Source organism: Pleurodeles waltl, chromosome 11, assembly GCF_031143425.1.
Source record: "Pleurodeles waltl isolate 20211129_DDA chromosome 11, aPleWal1.hap1.20221129, whole genome shotgun sequence".
NCBI classification, from domain to species: domain Eukaryota; kingdom Metazoa; phylum Chordata; class Amphibia; order Caudata; family Salamandridae; genus Pleurodeles; species Pleurodeles waltl.
Window position 1 is genome coordinate 904834537 of NC_090450.1, and position 14456 is coordinate 904848992.

The following is a 14456-nucleotide window of genomic DNA, read 5'->3' on the forward strand; positions in this document are numbered from 1 at the left end:
TGGGAGACCTATTCCCAGGAGAACAGTTCCTAACATTTGCAGAGACTCAGGACCAGTCTGGAGTAGGACCGGGACGATTTTTATAGTATGCAAGGCTGATCTTAGTGTTTAGGGAAACCTGGCCAGGATTCCCTGCCATCCCCTGTAGGAAAATGCCTCTGATGGCATGGCTACCCCCTTACTTTTTGCCTTTTAAAGGAGATTCCTGCAACCTGCAACAAGGACTGCTGACCTGAAAGCCCCGCAGAGACGACGGAGATGACAACTGACTTGGCCCCAGCCCTATTGGCCTGTCTCCAGACTCAAAGAACCTGCACAGCGACGCATCCAGTGGGACCTCTGAGGACTCAAAGGACTGCCCTGCAAACAAAGGACCAAAAAAATCCCATGGACAGTGGCTCTGTCCAAGAAACAACCATCTTTAAGGGTCTCCAGCCTCATTTCGGAAGCGCGAGTCCTCCACACTCTGCACCCGATGCCCCTGGCTTGCCAAGAAGAAGCAACACTGCAGAGAGGACCTCCAGGCGACTCCAACAACGGACACTCTGAGGCGAGCGCCCTGCACCCCCCACAGCGACGCCTGCAGAGAGAATCCAAAGGCTCCCCCTGACCGCGACTGCCTGGTAACAAAGGAACCCGACGCCTGGAGGAAGCACTGCACCCGCAGCCCCCAGGACCGAGAGAAACTCACTACCGGTGCAGGAGTGACCAGCAGGCGGCCCTCATCAGTCAGTGGCTGGCCCGAGAAGCCCCCCTGTGCCCTGCCTGCATCTCCAGAGTGACTCCGGGGTCTCTCCATTGATTTCTATCTACAACCCGACACCTACTTCACACACTGGGGGTGTATTTTGTGTGCCTGTTTGCATAGCAAAGATTAACTAACATTTAAAGTTAAGGCCCGGCAGCATCAAATCCAGGTGTTTAAGAATCACGATAAGAAGGAAAATAAGCCCATAACTAAATGAATAACTGGGCAAGTCGAGACCCAGTTACTCCTCGCAGGGACTACGATGAAAGAAACAGAGGCCGAGTATGGTGACAATTAAATTTGTGCAGATTATGCTCCAAAGGTTATTTAGCCTTGGCCTGTTTAATTTGGTTAGCTGCTTCATGTACATTGATCAGCACTTTGTAAAGCACTATTATCACATCTCGTACTGAAAAGAAATCAACAGAACCTCTGTCAGGGCCTAAAGACTAATTTTGACCTACTCTTAGTTAAAATGTATTATTTTCGTTTTAGCTGCTAACTGCAGAGTGTCTGTCATACATTTAATTTACTCACCTCTGAGGAATACATGCCTAACCTTGGTTCCTGCCACTTGTGCCCCCATGGAAATCATTCAGACTAGTTGAACCTCCGATATCAAGGCTTTTTAAGTTGCCCCATTTTACAATTGGTGACCGTTTCAATGAATTAGATATCGGAGCTTTTTCTGTGACCTTGTAATGCATAGCAGAGGCATTCATTCATTTGACTCCAGCATCACAGTTGAATATTCACCTGAACTCCTTCCTTGCACTTTACTCTTAGAGGGCCAAAGTGGTATCCAGTGCACATTTATAATTAAATAGATCCATACTGTAAATGCCTATCATTTAAGGTTGACTTTGCGGTGTACCCATTTGACACTTGTTCACATAAGACCTTCAGCCTTCCCAAGCAACTACTTAAAATATTGCCATCAGTGTTGCATGATGCAGAATATGAGCAATGCTATTGGGTGGGGAAAATGTGAGAGTTGGAAAAGGAGGGGCATGGAGCTGAAGAGTGATATGAAACATACAATCATGAATGAAAGGAAATCTACATTTAAACTACAGACTAGCACCTCACCAATGTATCATAGTGTTCCAATTATGAAAGTAATGATCTCTAACATGTTTACCAAATAAAAGGAAAATAAATTGTTCTCCTTCCCCAGTCTATTCAAAACATACATGTTGAGGTTTGCTGGGTTTTCACCATACCAAGAAAGTAAGAAGGCCACTGTTGTTCGGAGGATAAAAATACATTTTACAACACGTGCTGAATAGATAAATAAAATATTTTACATAGGAAAAGCACTTGTTTAGATCTAGTTTGAGGCGGTACAAAGTTTTCAGAAGTCGTGTGTATCCCAGCTCTTACTTTCAAATAATCAGCAAACCGATATGCACTCTGTTTTTTTTTATCTTGGACATATTGTGTGGTCTGGTTTATATATGCAAATAGTGAGAAAAAAAATAGAATTAATCATTTACGGAAACGTACTGGATGTGGTAAAATTGATATGTAAGTATATGTTTACTAACTTTGGAATTTAACTGGAGTCTCTAACATATCTGTACATTACCATTGTAATTTAAATGACATTGTATGAAATAAGAAATCCTGTTGTGCAAACTGTAACATTTACTTTGAATGCATGATGTTTACTTAATAGGTCCTCTAAGAATGTCTCCTAAGGCACAGCGACACCCTCGCGGTCACAGAATTTCCTCTGGTAGGGGTGCGATTTCTGGTAGTTTGGAGTTCGTTTCTCATAATGCACCCGGAGAACTACCTACCCCTCCAGTGTCTCGAAGCAACCCCGGTGGAACATGGTCTTCTGTTGTTATTGGGGGTATGTAAAGCTTACATTGCTGTTGAAGTTGTAAGTTTTATACTATTTGCCTAATAGTTAATAATATTTAGTTTTGGAAGTATTGCTATGTGTGTTGTGGATAAGGGAATTAAACATCTGATCGACAGAAGGAAGAATTGTAAAATTGAACTATCTTAAAAATATATGTCCACCCAGGGGACCAACATGAAGTTGGCAAGCACAAGAGGGTTCAGAAAAGCAAGGTTCATCATTTCCCTGTCGTGTCCTGAGAGCGCCAATAAATATGCTGATTCAGGAGCATGCAAGCATCTATGCACAGAGCAGTTAAGGTGATAAAGCTCTTACAGTGATAAAGTTACTGAGCTGATAAAGCCATTGAGTTAGTGGTTATTAGACCTAAGTTGAAATACTAAAATCCTGAATCTTAAACATTGCCGATATGGGAAGAAATGTTAAGTTTACACTTGGGCATAGCTATGAGTGGTTCAGTGGATCACTCTTAACCCTGGTTATTGCTCTCTTTCACTATTAAAGAACAGTCAGAGGACCCAGTTCCTTTCTTGCACTAGAATATTTAACACACTTGCTACGTCACTCGTTTCACTTATGTTTTTCATGCATATTTTCTTATGTTGTCTTGATAGTGTCTGCAGTTTAGCTGCACCCTGAACGCCAGTATTTTGTTGGATCTTGGGAGACTTTAAATAATCCTCTTTTCAGACAGTGCTTGTTCTAGAGTGTGAATGCACAGCTCAGTGCTTTATCCATTACCACTATAAAGTGGGAATAACGGTTTTTGCTCTTGGTGAATCCTATTCACATCTCCTATTCACTGACCGGTGGATCGATGCACACGTGATTTTTGGGGTTGGACTAATCACTTGATGGCAAAACTTTTACACAGCTAAATTTAGTAATCAATATATGAGATTGCCAATTCAGTCATAAAATCACATACCAAACCTACACGAAACTAGCTCTTGCTGTGTATTATTTTACAGTTGTGTGTAATTAATACAATTTAATACCTTAAACCTTCTTGGTATTATAATAAAATACTGCTACTGGTCAAAGCAATTTGCCACCTGAAAAGCATTCCAGTGGCAAATCTAGATGTAATAGATAAAATAAAAACAGGAGGTCTAATTGTAGCACAGTATTCATAAAATGTAGCTTTCAATGTGATGCAACTATATTTTAATATCAATATAGAGGTAATGGGAGGATTTTAAGGCACGTACTACGCCTTTCCCAAGACATCACAAAATCTCAAAAGTAAAGCGAACATGAAGAGCAAAGAAATAACAGAAAATCTAATTGTCCACTATGAGTTGTTTCCTATTTGGGATGAGGAAACCTCACCCACCAACAGTGGCACGCTTCATCATTGGGTTAGCGTCTCATTTGTAACAGGCATCATACCTTTCTGGATGGGCTCCAAAAGATTGGAGCTATTATGGAGGTCTTTTCTCCAATTCACTGCAAGAAAGATTTAAGCAAATGAGTAGGTAGGATCTGTAATAAAATATGTGAATATTTGAGTGAAATTACCTGATGGCCAACAATTCAGGCCTTTATTCTTGTTGCCCCATAAAGATTAAGAGAATAGGAAAATTATAAGTCCCTATGTCCGCTGATCGATTCTTTGGATTTTCTATAAATTAGTTTCTGTTCAGGTTTGCATGATACGGTGTTTGAAACCATGTTATAGCCTTAGCTGCAAATGGTGCTTCCTTGCTATTGCTGCTGTAAAAACCGGTGCAAGTGTAGCCCTCGTTGGACACAGTCAGATCGTTTACTCAACTGCACATTGAACATCTCTTGGGTAACTATCATCTAATGCGGTAAATGACTTGGCTTCCACTAGACCAGTGGTTCCCAGCCTTTTGACTTCTGTGGACCCCCACTTCATCATTACTGGATCCCTACTGAATCCTTATTGGAATGTGGAGACCTCCCAGTGAGTCATTTCTGAAAGCTGGGAACCTAATTTGTTAATATTATTTTATTTTCTAAGCAGTCGTGGATCCCTTGAGGCTTTGTGGACTCCCTGGGGTCCCGGACCACAAGTTAGGAACCAATGTACTAGACAATAATGTTAACATCTAAACCCACATTAATCTCTTAGCTGAACATGTGCAGTTATAACGTCCGAGAGGAATAAAGTTGCATGTCCCTGGAAAAATTTCAAACAGAAGTACATTTACTAGTCTTTATCCAAGTAGGCCCTGGTATCTCTCTTCTAATAGGTGTTCACAAAGTCCACCTTGCGCTCTTATTGTGGCCTTTCACACCATCAATAGAATGATTGAAAGATGTAAATTTACAAAAATGTAGACTTAAGCAAAACTTTGCGAAATATATGAAAGTCAGTTCCACTAACTGTTGGGTTGATTGCCTTCGTTGATATCTTCAACAGATTTTCCAAAATTCTGACTGTCTCAAAAGTGTGATCACATTTTACAGGACACAAGACATTTGCATAAAAAATGTGCACATGTATGGTATAACTTTAAATGCATGCCATTTGGTCTTTGACTGAGCTCCCGATATTTTGTCCGTAGCCAGACTACATGGTGGAGAGAACTCTTCACCCCTTGATATCAAGCATGTTGTTTTACATCAACAAAACTAAGCTGTTTCACAAAACTCAACAACGTTTTGTTTTTTTCACCAATGCACAATGGTCACCACACACTTTCAAAGATGTGCATAGCTGTATGAACTGTCAAAAGTGTTCACACCTTCTACATTAAGACTAGAGGGAATTTGCCTGGCCCACCCAGACCTCATTCCAATTGCAGGAAAAGAGCCACTATGGCTTTCCTTGAAAACATACCCATAGCTAACATATGTAAAGCAGGTACATGGTCCATTTCTCACACATTCACCAAACACTACTGTGTGGATATTATTGCACACCAGCAAGCAAGAGAGGGCCAAGCTGTCCTAAGTGCAGGAAAGTGCCTCTTTTGGCATGGTTACCCCCACTTTTTGCCTGATATCTGATGCTAACTTGACTGAGTGTGTGCTGGGATCCTGCTAACCAGGCCTCTGCACCCGTGTTCTTTCCCTAAGCTGTACCATTGCTTCCTCAATTGGCACATCTCTGGCACACAGCTAAGTCCCTTGTAAAAGGTACTAGTGGTACCAAGGGCACTGTGAACATAGAGGGTCCCTAAGGGCTACAGCATGTATTATGCCTTATTAAGGGGACCCCCCTTCCCCTCCCCCAAACACATGCACCCTGCCATTGCAGACTGGATGTGTTGGTGGGAAGAAAAAGGTAAAGTCGACATGGAGTTCCTCCATGGGTGCCATGCCCACAAACCACTGCCTGTGGCATAGGTAAGTCACCCATCTAACAGGCCTTACACCCCTAAGGCACAGGGTGCACTATACCACAGGTGAGGGCATACTTGCATGAGCAATATGCCCCTACAGTGTCTACATCAATTCTTAGTCCCTGTAAGTGCAGTGTAGCTACAGGGAGTGCAGAATTATTAGGCAAGTTGTATTTTTGAGGATTAATTTTATTATTGAACAACAACCATGTTCTCAATGAACCCAAAAAACTCATTAATATCAAAGCTGAATATTTTTGGAAGTAGTTTTTAGTTTGTTTTTAGTTTTAGCTATGTTAGGGGGATATCTGTGTGTGCAGGTGACTATCACTGTGCATAATTATTAGGCAACTTAACAAAAAAAAATATATACCCATTTCAATTATTTATTATTACCAGTGAAACCAATATAACATCTCAACATTCACAAATATACATTTCTGACATTCAAAAACAAAACAAAAACAAATCAGTGACCAATATAGCCACCTTTCTTTGCAAGGACACTCAAAAGCCTGCCATCCATGGATTCGGTCAGTGTTTTGATCTGTTCACCATCAACATTGCGTGCAGCAGCAACCACAGCCTCCCAGACACTGTTCAGAGAGGTGTACTGTTTTCCCTCCTTGTAAATCTCACATTTGATGATGGACCACAGGTTCTCAATGGGGTTCAGATCAGGTGAACAAGGAGGCCATGTCATTAGATTTCCTTCTTTTATACCCTTTCTTGCCAGCCACGCTGTGGAGTACTTGGACGCGTGTGATGGAGCATTGTCCTGCATGAAAATCATGTTTTTCTTGAAGGATGCAGACTTCTTCCTGTACCACTGCTTGAAGAAGGTGTCTTCCAGGAACTGGCAGTAGGACTGGGAGTTGAGCTTGACTCCATCCTCAACCCGAAAAGGCCCCACAAGCTCATCTTTGATGATACCAGCCCAAACCAGTACTCCACCTCCACATTGCTGGCGTCTGAGTCGGACTGGAGCTCTCTGCCCTTTACCAATCCAGCCACGGGCCCATCCATCTGGCCCATCAAGACTCACTCTCATTTCATCAGTCCATAAAACCTTAGAAAAATCAGTCTTGAGATATTTCTTGGCCCAGTCTTGACGTTTCTGCTTGTGTGTCTTGTTCAGTGGTGGTCGTCTTTCAGCCTTTCTTACCTTGGCCATGTCTCTGAGTATTGCACACCTTGTGCTTTTGGGCACTCCAGTGATGTTGCAGCTCTGAAATATGGCCAAACTGGTGGCAAGTGGCATCGTGGCAGCTGCACGCTTTACTTTTCTCAGTTCATGGGCAGTTATTTTGCGCCTTGGTTTTTCCACACGCTTCTTGCGACCCTGTTGACTATTTTGAATGAAACGCTTGATTGTTCGATGATCACGCTTCAGAAGCTTTGCAATTTTAAGAGTGCTGCATCCCTCTGCAAGATCTCTCACTATTTTTGACTTTTCTGAGCCTGTCAAGTCCTTCTTTTGACCCATTTTGCCAAAGGAAAGGAAGTTGCCTAATAATTATGCACACCTGATATAGGGTGTTGATGTCATTAGACCACACCCCTTCTCATTACAGAGATGCACATCACCTAATATGCTTAATTGGTAGTAGGCTTTCGAGCCTATACAGCTTGGAGTAAGACAACATGCATAAAGAGGATGATGTGGTCAAAATACTCATTTGCCTAATAATTCTGCACTCCCTGTATATTGAGTACATTGGCTGGGAACTTGCCAATGTGAACTCAACATCTCCATGATGGCTTCACTGAAGACTGGGAAGTTTGGTATCAACCTTCTCAGCTCAGTAAACCCACACTGATGTCAGTGTTGTATTTATTGTAAAATGCACACAGAGGGCATCTTTGAGATGCCCCCTGAAATTCACCCAACTCTCTAGTGTGTAGCTGACCGGTCTATGCCAGCCTGCCATTTCCAGATGAGTTTCTGACCCCATAGGGTTAGAGCCTTTGTGCTCTCATGAGTCAGGGACAAAGCTCTTTCTGGGTGGAGGTGCTTCACACTTCTACCCTGCAAGAACAGCATCACTTGGCGGTGAGTCTGAGAGCCTTTTGTTCTGCTGCCTCAGGGGACTCCAGGGCATGCCAGCCCTCTGACCAAGCAGCACGTTTGGCAGCAGGTCAGGCGGGACAATTGGTAAACACCAAGAGGTGTGCCCATCCCAGCTGGGACCACCCCTAGAGTGCCCAAAGCTGAGGTGAACCCCTCCTAGCATAATCTTCTATCTTGTTTTGGAGGATGCTAGCCAAAAGGGTTTGTATGTGACCCCCTCCTCAAAGGGAGTGGGCACAGGAAGGGTGTAGCCACCCTTAGGGTCGGTAGCCATTGGCAACTGCCCTTTGACCCCTGTAACACCCACAAATCTAGTATTTAGGGGCACCCCTGAACCCTGCTCTTCAGATTCCTGGTGACCTTAAAAAGGAGGACTGAAGAGCCGCACCAGCAGCAAAGACTCCAATGACAACTGACATGGTCTCAGCCCTACCGGCCTGTCTGCAGCTTTAACCCCTTCGCTGCCAGGCCTTTTCCCCCTCCTGTGTCAGGCCTTTTTTTGCCTATTTGGGGCAGTTCGCGCTTAGGCCCTCATAACTTTTTGTCCACATAAGCTAACCAAGCCAAATTTGCGTCCTTTTTTTCCAACATCCTAGGGATTCTAGAGGTGCCCAGACTTTGTGGTTCCCCTTAAGGAGGCCAAGAAATTAGCCAAAATACAGTGAAAATTTCGTTTTTTTTTTTAAAAAATGGGAAAAAGTGGCTGCAGAAAAGAAGGCTTGTGGTTTTTCCCCTGAAAATGGCATCAACAAAGGGTTTGCGGTGCTAAACTCACCAGCTTCCCAGCTTTCAGGAACAGGCAGACTTGAATCAGAAAACCCAATTTTTCAATACAAATTTGGCATTTTACTGGGACATACCCCATTTTTACAATTTTTTGTGCTTTCATCCTCCTTCCAGTCAGTGACAGAAATGGGCATGAAACCAATGCTGGATCCCAGAAACCTAAACATTTCTGAAAAGTAGACAAATTTCTGAATTCAGCAAGGGGTCATTTGTGTAGATCCTACAAGGGTTTCCTACAGAAAATAACAACTGACAAAAAATAATATTGAAATTGAGGTGAAAAAATCTGCTATTTTTCTCTACGTTTTACTCTGTAACTGTTTCCTGCAATGTCAGATTTTTTAAAGCAATATACGTCTGCTGGACTCTTCTGGTTGCGGGGATATATAGGGCTTGTAGGTTCATCAAGAACTCTAGGTACCCAGAGCCAATAAATGACCTGCACCCTGCCTATGGTTTTCATTCTATACCGGGTATACAGCAATTAATTTGCTAAAATATAAAGAGTAAAAAATAGCTATCAAGAAAATCTTTGTATTTCCAAAATGGGCACAAGATAAGGTGTTGAGGAGCAGTGGTTATTTGCACATCTCTGAATTCCGGGGTGCCCATACTAGCATGTGAATTACAGGGCATTTCTCAAATAGACGTCTTTTTTACACACTCTCTTATGTTTGGAAGGAAAAAATGTAGAGAAAGACAAGGGGCAATAACACTTGTTTTGCTATTCTGTGTTCCCCCAAGTCTCCCAATAAAAATGATACCTCACTTGTGTGGGTAGGCCTAGCACCCGCGACAGGAAATGCCCCAAACCACAACGTGGACACATCCCATTTTTTGACAGAAAACAGGTGTTTTTTGCAAAGTGCCTACCTGTAGATTTTGGACTCTAGCTCAGCCGGCACCTAGGGAAACCTACCAAGCCTGTGCATTTTTGAAAACTAGAGACCTAGGGAAATCCAAGATGGGGTGACTTGTGGGGCTCTGACCAGGTTCTGTTACCCAGAATCCTTTGCAAACCTCGAAATTTGGCTAAAAAAACAAATTTTTCTCCCATTTCGGTGACAGAAAGTTCTGGAATCTGAGAGGAGCCACAAATTTTCTTCCACCCAGCGTTCCCCCAAGTCTCCCGATAAAAATGGTACCTCACTTGTGTGGGTAGGCCTAGCGCCCACGAAAGGAAATGGCCCAAAACACTACGTGGACACATCACATTTTTTCACAGAAAACAGAGGTGTTTTTTGCAAAGTGCCTACCTGTGGATTTTGGCCTCTAGCTCAGCCTTGCCTATGGGGTCGCTTCCCTTGCGTGACGGCGCAAAAAAAAAAAAAGATCCCCAGTGCCAAGTGGATTCACCTAAAATCAGCTGATTTGCCCCCAAGGGGGGCAGAAATGGTCTGAATACCATTTGCCCCTCCAGGGGAGCGACCCTTGCCTAAGGGGTCGCTCCCCATCTCTAAAAAAAACACAAACAAACAAAAATAAAAATACCCCCAAAAAATTGCCCTGGCGCCTAGAGGTTTCTGCCCCCCCTGGGGGCAGATTGACCTAAAATTGGCCGATCTGCCCCCAAAGCGGGCAGAAATGGCCTAAATAAAATGTGTGGGGGGGGGCTGGAACCTCTAGGTTGAGGACTTTGCAGGAATGAGTCTAAATAAATTTGCCCCATACGGGAGCGACCCTTGCCTAAGGGGTCGCTCCCCACACCTAAAACAAAACAAACAATTTTTTTTTTATCCCTGGTGCCTAGAGGTTTCTGCCCCCCCTGGGGGCAGAAAAGGCCTTAAAAAAAAAATGCCCCCCCTGGGAGCGACCCTTGCCCAAGGGGTGGCTCACTTATGTCAGTATCCTTTTCAAAAAAGACATCCCTGGTGTCTATTGGGCGTTTTGACAGCCGGATTGCTTTCAATCCGGCTGCCAAAACGCAGAGAGAGACTTCAAAGGGAAGGAAATACATTTCCTTCCCTTTGAAGCCTCTCTGCCGCCTCCACATGATCGGAAGAGAAATGCTTTGCATTTCTCTTCCGATCATTGCGCTGGAAGCTGAGGTTCCAGCCCGAAGAAGGAGGCATTGTGAAAATCAGCGCGCGCTGACGTCACAGGGAGGGTGGGGGGGTCGGGGGTGGAAGGGTAGGGCTTCCCCTTCCATCTCTGACTTGGGGGGGTGGGGGGAACTCCACAGAGGGAGCGCTAGCGCTCCCTCTGGGCTGGGTGCCCAGGACGTAATGGTTACGTCCGCGGCACAGAACTGGTTAATGGCAGTGCTTGATGTGCAATTTGTAAACTAAGTTATCTGACTTACAGCTGTAGATTCCTTACCTATAAATTCTCCCCAGGCGTCAGACTGGATCTGGAAGATTTTTCGTGAGCAGTACTCCTGACACTGGTAGGTGGTGTTAATCTGCTACTTCATTGGTGGTGTCCGTGCCAAAAATGATGTCGCTGTTCCTACATAGGTGCCTTCCAGGTGCACCGTCAGTTCTCTTTTCTGTTTCAGCCAGTGCTCAACCAATGGAAGAATTACCCCTCAGTCATTTTTTGACTGGCCTTTTTTAACTTTGTTGAACTTTTTTGAGGTACTACCTCCTGATTTGCCAAGCTGTTGTCACGCAAGACTGGTTTAAGCCATGTAGAGCTTGCCATCAGGCGATAACAGTTACTGATCCGTGCCTCTTCTGTTTGTGGTGTCTGGAGCGCTTAGTCAGGCTCCGAGTGCCAGGCCAAGCATCCGAAGACTCCATGCAGGTATATGTCCTAGTCAAGAGGAAGGTCCCGGGACTGATCGTGCAGTACGAAGTCATTGTCGGCCCACTCCAAGTTTTCGGGACGATCTGGTAAGTCGAGGCACAAGAAGTCGAAGCAGTCTTTGACTTCTCCTCGGCTGGTGTGACAAGGGAGCCTCGTCATTTTAGGCTTCATCCTTCAGAACCTGCGTCTGGCCGACTCAGCTCCTACCTGAATTTCCAGGAGCTGGAATGGCCCCTGCCAAATAAAATAATTTTATGAGGTCATGCACTTTGTTTGGGCAGTCAGACCCTGTTGGCGTGCCTTCTGGCCCTGCAGGGCTGAAGAGGGCCCCATTGGTTTCGGTGCTGGCTGCTTTGGGCTCGGCACAAATGGGCTCCTAAGGATCCAGTCCTGGATCTGTACTGGCTCCGGTCAACCTTCCCGGGTGCACCTCAATGCTTCCAGCACCCACCCGACGGTGCCATCCCCATTACGGAGCAAGAGGGGCATCTCCTGATGCCAGCAGGAGCTTTGCCTCCTACATCGGATCCTGAGCCCTAGTCTGCTGGACTAGGCCTCGGAGAAGAATGTGAGGTGTTGCTGAACCCTTTAGAATATCAGCGGTATGAGGAGGAAATGGAGTAAACGTTTGGGGTGGGGATTTGGGTGAAGCCAGTGGATTAATCACATCTCCAGATACTGGTATGCTTTCTCCCTCACTGGGGCTGCAGAGGAGAGATAGATAGATAGATAGATAGAGAGAGAGAGAGCCTCTTATGCTGTAGTAGTGAGGGGGGCGGCTAAGATCCTTTACCTTCAGCTACCCTCGGTGACAATCGAGAGTAATTTCTTGACAGAGGTACTGCAACTGGGATCTTCAACATCCGAATCCTTGCTCCCATTCAGTGATGCCCAACCCCCCCGCCCCCAAATGGACTTCCTTCCGGATACCTGGTCCAAACACAACACAGGCACTTCTGTGAATATGACGATTGCCTGCTGCCATCGCCCGCACTTGGGGACACAACCTCCCTACGCAACACCCCACCACAGAGCTTGGTGGTCCAAGCCTCATCTTCCTAAGGCGCTTTCCCTACCGCTTCCCTGGATAGGAAATCCAAGAGGCTGGACTCATTTGGGAAAAACATGTTTTCTTCCACCAGCATGGCATTGCGTCTATGAACTTTTGGGCTGTTATTACCACACACTGTGGGTTACGGGTGCGTAGGTGCTGCCACAGGTTCCGGAGAAGGCCCGGGCTGTACTCTTTGTGGCTGTTGCAGGTGGGAGAGATGCATCAAAGTTCCTGATCTGTTGCAGACTGGACACGACTTGCTAGGCAGATGGGTTTCAACGAAAACGGCCCTGAGGCGTTACACCTGGCTGAGCATGTCTGGCTTTTCGGTGGATGTCCAAGCTTTCCTTGTGGACATGGCCTTAGATGGTATCCATCTCTTCGGAAACAAGGCAGATTCGGTACTCGAATGCTTCAAGAACTCTCAGGCTATGGCCAGGACCTTGGGCGTTGCAGCGGCTCCTTGTCCCCCAAATCTGCCTGTTGCTCCTTTCGTGGCTATGGAAGGAGCTTTCAACAACGCAAATTCACGTCCACCCACTGTGCAGCGCATGCTGCCCAGCCACTGCATTGCCAAGGGCGCGCAAGCCCACTGATCTCATGGGTCGGGTGGCCAGCACCCCACAACACCTCCTTACCCCTACCCCAAAAAAGGGGAGTGCTGGCCACCTGGCTTGGTTAGATCTGTTGACCTCTGCTGAGAACATGCAATGTCAGAAGTTATGCACTCAGGAGTTTCCAAGGCGGCTTTCGCTCGGAGATGCTTTTCATCTAGTGGAATTCAGGCTTCCTGTACCCCTTTCCACCCATACCACTCCTGCCCAGAATTCTAAAGAAGATGAGGAACGCCTGGGCCATCAGCTTGATCTGCTGTGCATTGACCAAAAAGGAACCCCCTGAGGGCTTGCAAGTTTATTCTACCAGAGCTAAAGCTGTGACCACTCCATTAGCACGCAGCGTTCTGGTCCTGGACTTCTGTTAGGCAGCAACATGGGCATCTCTGCGCATGTTTATTGAACACTACTGCCTGGACTGTCCGATCTGGAGGGTTGGGCATTTTGCCATTTCAGCCCTGCAGGACTTCCTTGTTTGAAATTGGTCCGCACAAAGGCCTCCATGGATGGTATTGCTTGGGTATCTATTCAAAGGTGAGGAATCTGCAGCTAGAAGTCTCTATCAGATAAACAAGTTACTTACCTTCAGTCAAACCGTATTTGGTAGAGACTAAATCTAGCTCCAGATTGCTTACAGGCCCACCCATCCTCCCTGCTCTGTGAATGGATTTCTAGGAGCAGGAATGCCATTTTCAGTGCCCTGGTTTTGAGACACAGGTGGTCGGAGTTCTTCATGGATCCGCGTTTCTGGCGTGGAAAGTTGTGAAAAGAAACTGATGGTGTACCTGGATAGCAACTATATAAGAACCGCAATGTCACTTATAGCACGGATGCATCCTGCGGCGGGCGTGGACCCAATTGACGCCACTTACCGGGGCACAGGGTACTCATCATGAAAAATCTTCGGGATCCAGTCCGATGCCTTGAGAGAATTCAAAGGTAAGGAATCTGCAGCTAGATATAGTCCTGCCAGATAAGGCCTTACCGTAGGTAAGTAACATGTCCATCAAAATGCAGAAATGCTAGATGAGAACCCTTCAGGAGGATATTAAAGCACTGGAGGAGAATTATTACCTTGACACCATGGACCTGAAAGATGTCAACTTTCACATCCTTCTACAGAAATTACTGTAGGTCTGTAATGAAAGATGCTGATGATCAATTCAAGGAGTAAACCTTTGGGATGAGATCAGCATCAAGAGTGTTTTACAAAGCTGTTGGAAGCCCGTGTAAGAAAGGAATCAATTCTTG

The 14456-nt window shown here is 45.3% G+C and overlaps 1 protein-coding gene across 11 annotated transcripts in view; it reads left to right on the top strand.

Annotated features, from left to right (window-relative positions):
• The window catches only part of ATXN2 (ataxin 2), a 1121476-nt gene that overhangs the window by 380530 nt on the left and 726490 nt on the right, over positions 1-14456 (top strand). For all 11 annotated transcript variants that reach the window (XM_069214846.1, XM_069214840.1, XM_069214837.1 and 8 more), the window contains one exon: positions 2427-2606. In XM_069214846.1, the coding sequence (XP_069070947.1) occupies positions 2427-2606 (180 nt within the window). The remainder of the gene's footprint in view (positions 1-2426; positions 2607-14456) is intronic.